Below are 14743 nucleotides of genomic sequence, written 5' to 3' on the forward strand. Positions count from 1 at the left end.
AGACACGATTTAGCTGACGATGGTGGTTAAGAGGGTTTTTTCAGAGGTAAATTCAACCCCTCTAGTGAGATTTGGGATTAGCAGATTGGTATTGATTTATATCCATTCACAAATCTGTAAACATATGGACAGTTGTAACATAACTGTAGAAAACTTGTGTTACATCTTAATTTTGAATAAGAATGTTCTTAACATTATTATTAATACTAGGGATCCTGAAACCTCCAATGTGTTTTTTTGTTTCAAATTGTTGATGTCAAGCATACACTGGTATTGAATTACCTAAAAGTAAGTTAACCAATGTTTTTTTTACTGTTTTACAGCTTACATGGCACAAGGCTACAGGTCCCAAAAGAAGTTCACAGAGAGCATAGACTGGTCATATGCAGGTGAGTGTTATGCACTTTACTAAAGAATCATAAATGTGCACAAAGTTTTATTTTAAATTGCATGAATTTTTTGTTGTAGCAGTTTATAATCAAATTTACACCCTCAGCAACAATAGTGCTATTGTTGTTCTTGAAAGTATGAAAATGGTTTCAGGAAAATCACTACTAAATCAACTAACCTATTTTTTCTTCTTTTTTGAGGGGATTTTTTTTGGACCTGATTAAATGATTATGAATGGGGTTTAAGCTTCAACGTGCCTTAGACTGTCAGTATTGTCTCTATGTTTGTTATCATGTGACATAGATCATCATGTAGTCTAGATAAGACAGAGCGAGGAGAGCCAGCCAGGGAGGAGGAAGGATTGAATGACTCACCTTGGAGGACATGACTCAGTCAGGTGCTCTTTCTCTGATTTAGTGGAGGCAGGGCCAGTTTTTGGCCATGTGGAGACATGTGTTTGGATCTGGATACAGACCAGAATCCATGAAATGCTCGAGATCTTGTACTGGAGATTTGAACCAATGCTCTGATTTCCACAAAGGAGGCATTTCTTTGTTGTGAGGTCAGATCATTGAAGAAGTTGCTATGTATTCTAACTGAAAAGCTGGTAACAGAATGTCTTTCATCAATCTTACAACGACCTGTATGAAACTGTTTGAACAACAATTCATCATTTGAAATTACAGTCATAAAATACAACACTATACACTATATTATGTCATTTAAATAGTTTTTTTGAGTTTAAGATGAGAAGTCTTTTGTATGTTTGGCGTATGTCTGACTGCTGCTCCCAGAGCAGTCATGATAGAAAATATTGTTTCATTGGTGGTGTTCAGAAAGGTGCTGATATTGCAATTTAAAGTTGTATGCTATATTTTTGTATGCATGGCTGCATGTGTGTGTGCGTGTGTGTGTGTGTGTACATGTCCTTCTGTGTACGCAGGTGTGTTTGTTTGTGTGTGTTATGTGTATGTATGTACATGGCACTCTGACATTGAAAGTGAAAGGATTATCATGTCTGTGCATGTTTGGCTTATGCATAAAGCACTGGAAATGGGCCATTACTGTCAACAGAAATGGACTTGGCTGGTCCTGCCCTTTCATTCATTGTCTATGTGAGTTGGGATTATCTAGTGCATCTCTTATGCCTGCTCTACTTGTAGACTGCTTGACTGCTATCTCTGCTTTGTCTCCAGTAAAAAGAGTAACATTCACAACTTTGCCTTTTGTCAAAACTTTATGTAAAAGTGTGTGTATGTCTATGTGTGTTTGTGTGTGTGTGTGTCTGTGTGTGCATCCAGATCTTCTTGTAAATGTGTTTTTCTGTCACCTCCAGACATTTAAGGAATAGAAAATGCATCTCCCTGGTTGAAATCTCTTAAAGTGTATAGAATAGTGGGTCCTGGTGAGAGGTCTACACTCAACTTAATCAGAGACTGAAGTGGATGAGGTGCTGAATTAATGTCTATTTTAAAAATGCTCTGGAAAATGTTGGTTTGTTCCTCTCTCTGAGATGGCCAAGTTTCACGTAAATGGTCTGTCTCCGTTCAAGTTCCGATTTTGAATCTTAGTGCTATTTTGGGATCCTCTCTCAGAAGAAATTTTATTTTATTATTTTTTAAAACCACGCTGAAAAATGAAAGTTTGAACATGTGAGAAGTTGCAGAGTGAGCAAAGATTGATATAAGAAGGGGAATGTTTAGCGTACAGCACTACCTTTCATTTCTAATAAAGATACGTTTATGCTTTTATATACCACTCTCATCCAAGTATCATCATGTTGTCTCATTGTCTATGTTAAACTTTGGCGATGTGCCTGATGACTTAGGGGACCTGAGAGAGATTCCCAGCCAAAAGGCAGGGCACCAGCTGGGGCAGAATTACCCTCATGACTATTTACTTCATAACTATACCATGTCATTAGATTGGGAGCATTTCAAAGCCTTTGGGTCAGGCCGACCCTGAAATGGCATTAACATGTAGACATTTCAGCTGATGCTCTTATCCAGAGATGTTAATAGATTGATTGTTGGACCTCAAAACTTAGACACATGTGGAGCAACTTTTGGGTTAAGTGTGTTGTCTAAAGGCACCGAACCATTTTTGTGACATAAGTCTATATTTTACCATGATCTGCTCCGTTATCAAACATATGTCCAACCAGTGCTTGGCCATCTCCCTAATCTCTATGCTGCTGTCACCGCAGATTTAACAGAAGCAAATGCCCAGCAGAATCCCCATTTTAATCATACTGGAAATCATGCCTCGACACGCTCCACGAGTCGTATTCTGGGAAACTAATATGGGTTAGCAAAGCCAAAACAATATTTCTTCAATATTTTTTTCAGTAGGGAATTTTCACCCATCACTCTTCTTTAAGGGAGAGAGGATTAATTGGATCTGAGTTCTGTTTGAGAAACTAGCCAATTCACTTTGATTCAGTTCAGTATTGGTTTGTTTCACTGAAGTGACAAATCATGTTGCCAAAGCATTAAACAAATGAAATGGTGGCAGTGGTACCAGTAAAGATGAGAGAAACAGTGACAGATAATGACACACTTTCTCACTCTTAAAGACAACTCCCCCGCCCCTCTTGCTCACTTGCTCACTCACTTGTGTTGGCTCCCATGTCCAGCGCGTCACAACAAACTGAATCTGGGTGACACGCAGGGCTGGCACAATGAGGGTATTATTTAGCCTGGCATGCATACAGTTGGGCACAGGCTGGCAAATGAGGCATTGCTGATCAGTAGTGCCCTGAGTGTCAGTAATTCCTCTCAGCACCCTGACCTTGTTTTCCCCTGCAAATTACATAACTTCACTATCTCCCATAAACCGTTCTCTCACAATCAATTCACTGAGGCTAATTTTCAGATGTCAAAGTTTCCCATCGCGACAGTATACCCAGGAGGAAATGGTACCATTTCCATGAGAGTAATGTAAAGGCAGTGCGCTCCAGTACCTGTCTAATTCTTAACTTGAGCTTCATTTGTTTCCTCCAGGGTCCTCTCTTTCTTCATGCTGGACTTAGCCCAGCCTCTGATTTAAAGTTAAAAAAGGGTTACGTTGTTCAGTCATTTAAGGATGATAAATATGTCAGGCTGGTACGTTGTAGTTCTCATTGTAATATCTTTTACTGGATCCGCAGTCCAACCTGGGTTCGTTATACTTACACGGTGTGCAAGGGCTTATAAAGAGTGGGACAGCAATACTGTTTGTATGTGTGTGTGTGTGTGTGTGTGTGTGTGTGTGTATTTTTAATTAAATGAATATCTATATAGAAGTACAATGCAGAAAGCTGATCACTCACAAAAATATGGAGTGATAGAGAGAGAGAGAGGGTCCGAGAGGGAGAGAGCAGGCACATGTAGGGTCTGATCACTGAAGTGTGAGTCCTGTTTCCAAGGGTCTTGTCCCTAAGTGACTTCTCTTTGAGGAGACTTCTCCCTCGTGCAGCATGCTAAACTCAGATTACACAGTCTGGGCAGTGGAGCGACTTTACACACACGCACGCACGCACGCACGCACACAGTTTGAAAAGCACAGTTTGTGACCATGGAGTGACATGTGCTCACACTCCATCCCTATTTGTGATGATATATAATGCGTGGTGAAGATGGAAAAACTTCAGAAAAGAGCTACTGCAGTACACTAAGTCCCTCTGGACGTCTGTCAGTTACACTGCGTATTGTAACTAAAACATATCCAAGGGGAGAGGAATAATGACATTATTTAAAAAGGATTAATATGATACTTAATACTTTTATATGTTTTAGTGAGATATCTATGCTTTTGGCTAAGTGTACCGACGCAAAGAATGACGGTCATGTCTATGACTCACAAGGACAGAAAAAAATCAAGAGGTGTTTTAAATAATGACAGTAACCTTCCATTGTACGCTCAGCCAATTAAACACACATTCCAGTTGACTGGAGCCGCCCTGTGTGTGTGTGAGTGTCTGTGGGTGGAAATTGTGTCTGTGCATGTAGGTGGACAGTATGTGTGTGTGTGTGTGTGTGTGTGTGTGTGTGTGTGTGTGTGTGTGTGTAAGTGGGTGGGTGGGTGGCTCTTTCTTTCAGAGCTCTCCTTGGCTTGTCTGGGAACATAATCCTCCATCGTTGTTTGTGATAATAGGCACCAGAGGTCTCTTTCTTTTACTGCTTTCATGTGATGCCAGTCAAGGAAACAAATTCAAGAGACAGATAAACAAAGAAAAGAGGGACAGCTCATTATCGTCTGTATGCGAAAATTTTGCTTGATTTCTCCAGAATTGAAAAATTATGCCTTGAAAAGCTTTCATAGCTATTTAGTGCCCAAGTCCAGCCTTTTCATCTGTGTTTTAACACAAAAAAAAAGCATCTTGAAAGATTGTTTTTTTACTCTCAGCTACCTGAGAGAATCCAAATTTACAAAAACAACAAGCAAACAAAACACACACACACGCACGCACACACACACACACACACACACACACTCACACACACTCACACTCACACACATACGTACTCGGACAAACGTACATCTTACTTAGTACACGATGGTCTTGCGGTTGAAATGACTCTTTAATATTTGTATTTGAGTGATCACTCTTTTCGTGTTTAAGCTCTTAAGCTATGTTGACATGACCTGTAGGGGTATTCAGTATTGAATGAGGACCTTTATTGGTCGTGGTTGGTCTCCCAAAGATGAGGGAATTTGCTCTTGCATGGACTTGTCAGATGAAACAGCATTAGTGTCTACTAGGACAGTTTTTCTGAGTGTAATGATGCAGTAATTATATGGTTCAACACAGTGTGAAGTGGATGTGTGGGACACTCCAGAGAGTACATGAAAATGTATTAATGAGTAGGTTGTGTGTGCGCTGAGATGATAATACACGCCAAAAAGTATTGTTCCTGTTTATAAAAATGATAATACTTTTTTCACAGACCACCTGTTTTCACATATAAATATACAATAAATCTCCCTTAAATTTCTAAATCAACATAAATGAAAGTCTGCAAATGTCTGTAAATCAATCTGCTTACTTTGGCTTTTTGACATGTTAATGTAGAAATGATCTCTAATTTAGCAGTTAGTTTGTTGTTAATCCCTGGAAGATGACAGACAAAAATTGAATTTTGCTTGTTTCCATGGAAACGTTGTGGAAGGTGAATGTCACTACCATAATTGTCAGAAGGGACTCACAGCATTCATAACGTGTCAAAGAGGAAATTATGTTTTTTTTTGTTTGTTTGTTCTTTCTTTCTAATTATGTATTTATTTTTTGCGCAAAATTAGGTATGCATTGAATACAGTCACATATGTAAACTCACACACACGCGCACACACACACACACACACACACACACACACACACACACACACACACACACACACACTTATTTCATGGTCTGTTCATGGCTGATGGTACGTCACAGCTCGCTCTCCTCCTTTCTCCTGGCCTCTCCTGTGTGCTGAGTGTTTGGCTGGTATTGTCATGTTAATGGCTTTGACCCAGAGCTCAGATGACCTCATTCAGCCCGTTTGTTTTTGGGCTTAACAAGCACCCCCTCAGTGAGGACACAGGATTAAGAGCCTATTGTGGCAGTGAATATATCTAATAGTATACCTGTCACTGGTGTGTGTGTGTGTGTGTGTGTGTGTGTGTGTGTATTCGCATGTGGTTTAGGTTTTGTGTATTGTGTGGACCAAATGTCCTATACATAATAAACCCCGAGGATATAAAAATCTGACAAGTGGGGACCCCCTGGGGACATTTACCGGTTGCTACTCTGGAAATTGTTTTTTTTTCTCCCCTAAAAGATATTGCTGGTGTTACACAAAAAGAAAATATTTGATCGTTAGACAAGTTATTAAGAATCTAATTTTTTTTTTAGTTCAGATTTTTTTGAAGAGATGGGTCGTCAAACATAAGCAACAGTAGAAATAGAAGTTGATAGGAAGTTCTCACGAAAATATGAATGTGTGTGTTCGTGAGAGTGAGAGTGCGTCTGTATTACACTGAAACCAAAGTCCTCCTTCTCTCTGGATTGAACTGGTTATCCTGTCAATAAATTTGTGCGAGTGCGTCAAAATAGCTGACTAAGGAAAACAACATTTTTTTTCTATTTAGGAACTCTAAACCAAAACAACTGGGCTAAGAAATACCCATCTTGCAACAATGCCAAACAGTCACCCATAAACATCGAGGAGAGCCTGGCTCAGGTCAAAGTTCAGTTTCAGAAGCTGAGGTTTGAGGGCTGGGAGCAGGAGACCTCTGAGGCTACCACAGTCAAAAATGATGGCAAGACAGGTAAGGGTTTCTTTTTTCCCAGGATCAACTTCTTCAGTACAGGACTAAGACAAAGCCCAGTACACAATTTGTCTGGAGTAGTGTCTAACATGTGTTTGTAAACTGTCAAAACAGATTCAAACTGGTTCACTCGTTAGTGCATTAGGTCTGATGGTGACTTGTTGATGTTTGGTGTAACTGGGATGGAATAGCCTAAAGTAAAAAAAAAAGAACAAAAAAAAAACAAAAAAAAACAGTAAACAGTAAAAAAAACAAATTCACCAGTGTTAACTCCAATATTGAGAATGCCAGTATTATCCCAGACTGCACTGCACTGTACCGTCAGAGTTTTTGTGGCATTAAAAGTGAAATTCAGACCATGTCTTGTCACTAATATGAGCTGGTTACACGATTATGTAATCTACTGTAATGTGTATATGAACTTCTGGTTGTGCATATGTATGTGTCCGCTTGGGAGGTACCTAAAATTTTCAGTTATTTTCAAAGTGCACTTTCCTCCAAAAATTGGCCATTTAGATTTTTGGGGCTGATGTAACTGTGATGGTGTGAATACTGTTTCAAGAGGCAATCATGAAAACTGTGAGCGATGAATAGGAGATTTTAGAGTAGTACTTGTTACTGCTCTGACATTATAATGTGTGTGTGTGTGTGTGTGTGTGTGTGTGTGTGTGTGTGTGTGTGTGTGTGCATGTGTGCGCAGTGGCCATAGATGTGGATGGAGAGTTCTACATCAGTGGAGGGGGGCTGAGAGGCAAATTTAAGGTGGGGCGGATCACATTCCACTGGGGACTATGCAATGCCTCATCAGATGGTTCTGAACACGGACTCAATGGAGAGAAATTCCCATTGGAGGTATGTTTACTATGGAGGTCTTTTTATTTCAGTTCTTGCCTATTTGAACTATATGTTTGCAGTTGACGTTGGCACAAAGCAGGTTCACAGAACCTCAGGCATTAGACCCACTGTGAGCATGTCTGAGCCTACAGTGGCAAACACAAATCCCTTAGACTGTAATGAGGAACACACACTGAGAGAAAAGATGATTCAGGAGGTAGAGCCCATCCTTGTGTGTTTGGCACTGGGTTGGCAGAGCTTAAACATTCATAAATTCATATTGTCAACCTCATGTAGGCATAAACTACATGCTGTACTTGGGCTGATCTTACAGACACATACAGTCACTAGGCACTAGTGACAGTTGGCTGTTATTGACATTATGGATTTAATAATGTAAAATACATGTTTACGGCAGCGTTTTTTCAGTGCTTATAAAAGTGCTGTGAATTTGTTGAATAACTGCATTTTCAGACTATTCTTAATAGTGCACGACATAAACCTGTAACTGCAGTATCATACTTTACACGGGTTCACTAGAACACTGAACATGGAACACCTTTATTGTAGGACATGTGAACATATTGACTTTTATGAGAGTGGCACAGAATATGATGGTTGATATGCATTCTAAAAAGTCATATGTGTGCTTATGTAAATACACAGATGCAGATTTACTGTTATGAAGGACATCCCTATACGTCTATTGACGAGGCCATCAGAGATGGAGGAAAGATCACTGCCTTGGCTGTGCTGTTTGAGGTGGGTTTTCTAATTTTTCTGTGCGTGTGTGTGTGTGTGTGTACATGTCATGCTCATATTGGAAAATTTCTTTCTGTCTTTAAGTCAAGGCATTTGAGTACAGTGTAGGGTGTGAATAGGGTGTTGGCTGATAGTTTGTGGCAGATTTCCTTTCACTATCTCTTTCTCTTTGTGTTTATGTTTACACACTGTTTTTCTGTTAGTCAGAGGCAGATACAGTCAGGATGAACCTCTGAGACTCTGCCCCTTCCCATTCTGCTGTTTGAGGTGTTTAGCCCTCAGGTAGAGGCAGTTTGGGTGGAGGGGATTATTCATTCCGCATGACACCCTCAAGTCTGTCTCAACACACTCTCAGCAAATGGGAAAGTGAAGGGACGTGTATGTGAGATGGGGTGGGGAGGTGGAGGGTGGGGGAGGCGTTTGCCTTCTGAAGCAATAAAGTCACGGATGGTTGGAGGTAAATCCCGCGTAAACTTGTTTCCTTTAGCGGAGAAACGAAGCAGATTTGGCTGAGAGCACTTGTGTGTCATCCACTTGACTGTGTGTGAACCTTTGGCTATGTGTGGACCAGTAGGCTTTGTAGCTGTTTGTGTTTGTACACGTGCATGAACATTTGTGGTTTGTGTGTGCTTGTGCGCGCTTGTGCACGCTCGTGTATGTGAACATGTCTTTTTGTGTGTGTTGGGTATGGCTATGTCTTTTGTTGGTCCTGTGACATCTGGGAGCAGTCTTGACAATAACTGCTGTTTGAAAATCACTGATGATCTAAGGAAAGAACTACACTGTATGTCTCTCAGTGTGTCACTGTTCTACTCCGACAGCTGCTGTTCCCTTTAGTCTCATTATGCGGAGCCTAACTGTCATACAGAAACTGTATCCTGTGCAGAGAGATACAGGTGGGAGTCATTGATGGTGCTCCGAGCTCCAGTGAGCAGTCAGAAGAACTGGGGTCTAGTGACTGAGTGTTTAGGAGCCCTGGAGAGCTGTCATGAACCCAGGGATATAGTGTGGGGAGGCTACAGTTGAGGGAAAATGAGTCTCCATGTCAGTTGTTTGGTGTTCAGTTAATAGTTCAGTATTCTAAAAGTGATTTGTAATTGGTACCATTTGTAATTTGTGTACTGTTAATGGTCAATAATGACAGTGTTATAATAGTCAGTCTTGAGGATTTGTTGTCAACATGCTAATCAAATGATACTGACAAGATTATTCTTTTCTTTCCTTTGCAGACAAGTATTGAAGACAATGACAACTATGTTTCAGTAATTGATGCTGTTAACAGTGTCAGCCGCTTTGGTGAGTGCACTCAACTGTACAAAGCTTTGTGGAACAGAACAGAACACAACACAATGGAACACAACACAATGCAACGCAACGCAACACAGCACAACACAGCACAGCACAGCACAGCACAACACAGCACAGCACAACACAATACAACACAACACAACACAACACAACACAACACAACAGAGTGGAGTGGAATAGAGTGGCAGTAACTTGAAGGTAACAGAGCATGGCTAGTAATTTGAATAACTGCTAAATTGAATTCCTGATAAACTGTTTACTATAGAGTTTATGCTCTTTGCTAGTTTCTGACTGTTTAAATGTAACCTGCTGTAAAATACTAAACCCCACATCACCCCATCAGGTGCTGTGAAATTTGACCTGTTTTACTAGAGATTTTGTAATGTGGTGGTATTGTCAGAAATGAGGCAGAAAACTGACTTCTGTGGCAAAACATAATGATGGTAAAAGTTTTCTAGTTGTAAAATGATAAAATGGACAGTAAAGAGTGTGCTCTAGAATTAATAAAGAATGAGTACTGTAATAATATCAATATAATCCTGGCATCAGATTTGATTCGTTTGATCAGTAAATGTCACTAAGGCCACATACAGAAGACTTCACATGTTCTGTAGCCTGTGCCAGCCTGTGTTTGAGAGTCATCTGAGGTCTATTAAAGACACGCCGTTCATCCTTGTGTTCTTACCTCCTCTTCCTCAGGTAAGAGCAGTACAGTGGCTCCGTTCACCATGCAGGGCCTCCTGCCCAACTCGACAGAGAAATATCTCATCTACAACGGTTCTCTGACCACACCACCCTGTTCTGAGACAGTGGAGTGGATCATCTTCAAAAATACTGTAGCCATATCAGAAACACAGGTAAGCCCACTGAGTTAAGAGGTTATGGTCCCATATGCATGTGTGTGTGTGTGTGTGTGAAAGAGAGAGAGAGAAGAGGGGCTTATCTGTCACCAGTAAGTGAGTGTACTATTGTGAGCTCTAAATTAGGCCCAATGTGCTGACAGATTTAACTAACTGATGAAAATATGAGGACAGATGGAAACAAGAGGTTCCGGTTTACAGTGACACTAGTACTGAATGTCGCACACACACATTTCTCTGTCTACACACTTTATTACAATGCAACAAACAGGACTTACAGAATTTCATAATTTAGCTTGAGGTATGTATTCAAGTTTAACCAAAATGACGCACACACACACACACACACAAACCATACCACATACACACACATACACACATGCACGCATGTGCGCACACACACACACACACACAAACACACATATTTACATGTACACAGAAACTCATTACAGACAGGAACATTTCTTCACACCATGTCAATGATCAAAGAGTTCACAAACAACTTACACTCCATCTTCTGCCCACCCACTCAGTCTGACCTTGCATTGGCTCTTTTCTTCTGTCTATTCACTAGATGGATTATGTGACATAAACCTTCTGTTTAAAGCTTTGACTCCTGTTGTGTAGCACCTGCTGCACATTGTACACACACACATGCACACACACACACAACCTCTCCCCCCCTCCCCCCAACCCCTACCCCACACCTCCTACACACACTCCATCTCTCTGTGATAGGAAGCTAAAATAATTACTAATTTTTTGGCTACAAGTCCAAACTTGCAGACAAATGTATAAGCTGCATACCAAAGATGGAAAATAAACTGAATCTATGTCACAGAACTCGACCTTAAATGTTGTGTAATATGCGACTGTTTTAGGGCTTTGACACTCATTCATAATGAAACGCATTACTGCATTATTTTCTTCATGTCTTAATTAAACACTGTGTTTCTGTGTTTATGATCTGATGTGTGTCACTTGTAGTTCTACTGGAACCTGGTGAATAAATTAAGAGCATCCAACCTTATACTCAGAATTTTTCTAATCGCCTGAATGTTTTCTTCATGAGACATAACACGTCATTTATCAGTTCAAATGTAACTGCCAGAAAATGTAACCACTCTGATTGATAAAACAATTATGTACTGGGTGCAGCTTAGGAAACCTGTTTTATGACTCGAGGGTTTGGACACCAAACACGCTAACATTTCTCAATAGAGAACATAATGGCTTTGAAGTTCCTCTGAAGCCTTTTTGAAACGGTAAACGGGGCTATTATCTGACCTCATGTTTAAAAGCACATAGTCATTACTGGGATGTGTGTGAGGGGTAAAGTTACAGATAAGTATATGACTGAAATAGTTAAAGACTTTCTGTTTGTCTGTGTGTCACTCCAACCCTTGGGCTATTTCCTTTCAGCGACTTACAGGTACACACACGCTGTCATCAGATCTGAAGAATGCCAAAGCTACATGTCTATTTAGAAAATGGAGAATGTTACACAGGTGGCCTCTCCCACACAGGAACTCTCAGAGACAAACACACAATACTACACACATCACAAATACTACTGAACACACAAATCTCACACCCACTCCTCCTCCCTACGCCTCTTTACAGCAAAACAACTGTCAACTTTGTCTAGAGATAGACCCTGCAGTCATGATAGTGACACTTGTAAAAAAACAAATATAGAAATTGAGTACTATTCTAGTATGCCTAGCTGAGAACACTTAACTTTTCTGTTCATCTAAAGACAAAATGTTAATATTCTGATATGCGTGTGTGTGTGTGTGTGTGTGTGTGTGTGTGTGTGTGTGTGTGTGTGTGTGTGTGCGTGCGTGTGTGTGTGTGCGTGCGTGTGTGTGTGTGCGTGTGTGTGTGCTTGTGTATCGTAGTTGGAGACGTTCTGTGAGGTGATGACCATGCAGCAGGCTGGCTATGTGATGCTGATGGACTATCTACAGAACAATTTTAGAGAGCAGCAGCAGCAGTTCATGGGCCAGGTCTTTGCCTCCTACACCGGTACAGAGGAACTCCTCACACCAAGTACGTATGCTGTCCACACACACGCATACACACACACGCACACACACACACAAACACACACAGGTGGACAGACAGACCGACAGACAGACAGACAGACAGACACACACACACACACACACTCACACACACACACACACACACACCTCTATCAGCCTACACCATATATGGTAACTTTTCTCTGTCCACATGAATAGTGACACTACCTCCAGAGGTATCTGCTGTTCTTTTAGAGTCAGTGCCCTGTCAGCTCTTTTCACTCTTTGTGAAGTTGGAAACTCTATAGGGAAGTAATGATTTTAGGCCACAGATAACATGTTTGCCCTTCTTAATGCTCCTTCTCTTTTACAGTGTGACTCTCCCAAAAGACCACAATGGCTCCACGGTTTTCCTTCTTCCCATAATTTAGAGTGTTTCAGTGTGTTGCTTTTGAAGATACTGACAGTATCCTCTTAACCCTGTTGTAGGAATCCCAGTGCAGTTGGCACTGTGTCAGTGACCTCATTAACAGAATGGTTTACTATCACTGTTTCTGCTGCACTGAGGGGCATATTGATCGCTATATCCTGCATGTTGTCCTAGTTTAGACTGCTAGGCTAACAGTCTAGAACAACATATGGGAGGTTGCTGTAAAGGTTTCCTAAAAATATCTGCCTAGAAACATCTCTTACCTAGTCAGTAAGAGACTGTGTGGTGTTTCCCTGTATGGAGAAGCTCATTGGATCTTACAGACAAGCACAATCCTGCCAAGTGTAACTTTTCTGCTGAGAAAAAGAAAAAAGCCATGTATCCAGATAGACTTGAGTTGTTTTAATGTACTCATGTGGTAAATAATGCGTAATCCAATGATGATAATGATGATAATGATGATGATGATAATCATGATTATTGTTGTTGTTGTTGTTGTTGTTGTTGTTCTGCTGGGAGGGACCTATGGTGTGCGTGTCTGTATGTGGCTGTGTGTGCACTCTATCGATGTGTGTCTGTTTATATCTGTGGTATTGTGTCATGTGTGGAATCTCAGAGCAGTTTTAGAGGAGCCATTAATGAAAGAGCTGTCAGGCAGGTGGCAGTTATTCTAAAATCTCTTCACTGGCATGTCTCTGACACAAATGCTATTCATCTCTCAGCCCTCAGCAGAGGGCAACTCTCTCTATGCCTGTCCACCTCTGAGGTGATCACTCTCTCACGTGTTGCTAGGTAACCAGCTCAGTTGATGCCCCTTTGCTTTCATGGGTTACTCTGAGCCTTGTCAAAAATCATTTGCTCAAAGAACTAAGAAAAAAGACTTCGCGGCTGGTATAATTAAGGGATTTACTCTGAATCTTGGAACTGAGTAGAAAACTGCTTTTAAGTGGTATTTAAGTCCTGCTAATGTAATCAGTCATTATGTGAACAAATTTGCAGTTACTGCCATTTGCAGTAACACAATAAAACTCAATACACAACATGCATCACAGCACTGGATAATGCAGGACTGCACAGCATAGCACACTGTTGCTGTATCCCTGTAAACACCAGTTCAACACTGAATTTAGTAGCTGCTCTGTGGGACCACAAAAGATATGCTGGTCCCCCTCATTTTTTTTTTTTTTTGACAGAAAAAGCTTTGAGGCACAGTGTGTAAACTGTCTGTTATGTAGTTTTACTTGTCAAAGCGAGTTTTATGTATAGGTTCCTGCTGCTTCACTCTGCCCTCTAGTGGTCAAAAGCAATTATGAATTGAACAAAAAGTCCAGATCCGTTGACCCCTTTTGTACTTTTAGCATCCTCAGTAGACTGTAACAGGTGACAGATTACCCAATTAAAATGCTCAGCATGCTCAATAAGCTACCTAATTTGGCTCATGTACCTTGTTGGTACAGTTTTCCACAGTATGGGTAATTAGAGTGTACCTCGTTTCTCCAGTCTGCAGCTCTGAGCCAGAGAACGTCCAGGCTGATCCACATAACTACACCAGTCTGTTAGTGATATGGGAAAGACCACGGGCCGTGTATGACTCCAACATTGAGAAATACTCTGTCACCTACCGTTTGGCCTATGGAAATGCCTCGCCCATACTACAGTACTTAACGGATGGTGACCAAGATGTGGTAAGCTGCTTATGATAAATTTGTCCGGGTTTTAATGAACCGACTTATTTTGACTGATTAGGTTTGACATTATAATTTGCATTGAACTTTACCTACTAGTGCCTGTGATTTGATAAAAGCATATTCAAATGGCAGAATTTCTACCCTGACAT

The 14743-nt window shown here is 40.7% G+C and overlaps 1 protein-coding gene across 1 annotated transcript in view; it reads left to right on the forward strand.

The window, feature by feature from the left end:
• The first annotated feature begins 328 nt into the window (after positions 1–328).
• The window catches only part of ptprz1a (protein tyrosine phosphatase receptor type Z1a), a 32990-nt gene continuing 18575 nt past the window's right edge, over positions 329–14743 (forward strand). The window contains exons 1-8 of the mRNA XM_030765340.1: positions 329–389; positions 6506–6685; positions 7386–7537; positions 8186–8281; positions 9511–9577; positions 10289–10446; positions 12351–12501; positions 14407–14591. Coding sequence (XP_030621200.1) covers positions 329–389; positions 6506–6685; positions 7386–7537; positions 8186–8281; positions 9511–9577; positions 10289–10446; positions 12351–12501; positions 14407–14591 — 1050 coding nt within the window. The remainder of the gene's footprint in view (positions 390–6505; positions 6686–7385; positions 7538–8185; positions 8282–9510; positions 9578–10288; positions 10447–12350; positions 12502–14406; positions 14592–14743) is intronic.

This window comes from Chanos chanos, chromosome 2 (genome assembly GCF_902362185.1).
Source record: "Chanos chanos chromosome 2, fChaCha1.1, whole genome shotgun sequence".
Classification (NCBI taxonomy): Eukaryota; Metazoa; Chordata; class Actinopteri; order Gonorynchiformes; family Chanidae; genus Chanos; species Chanos chanos.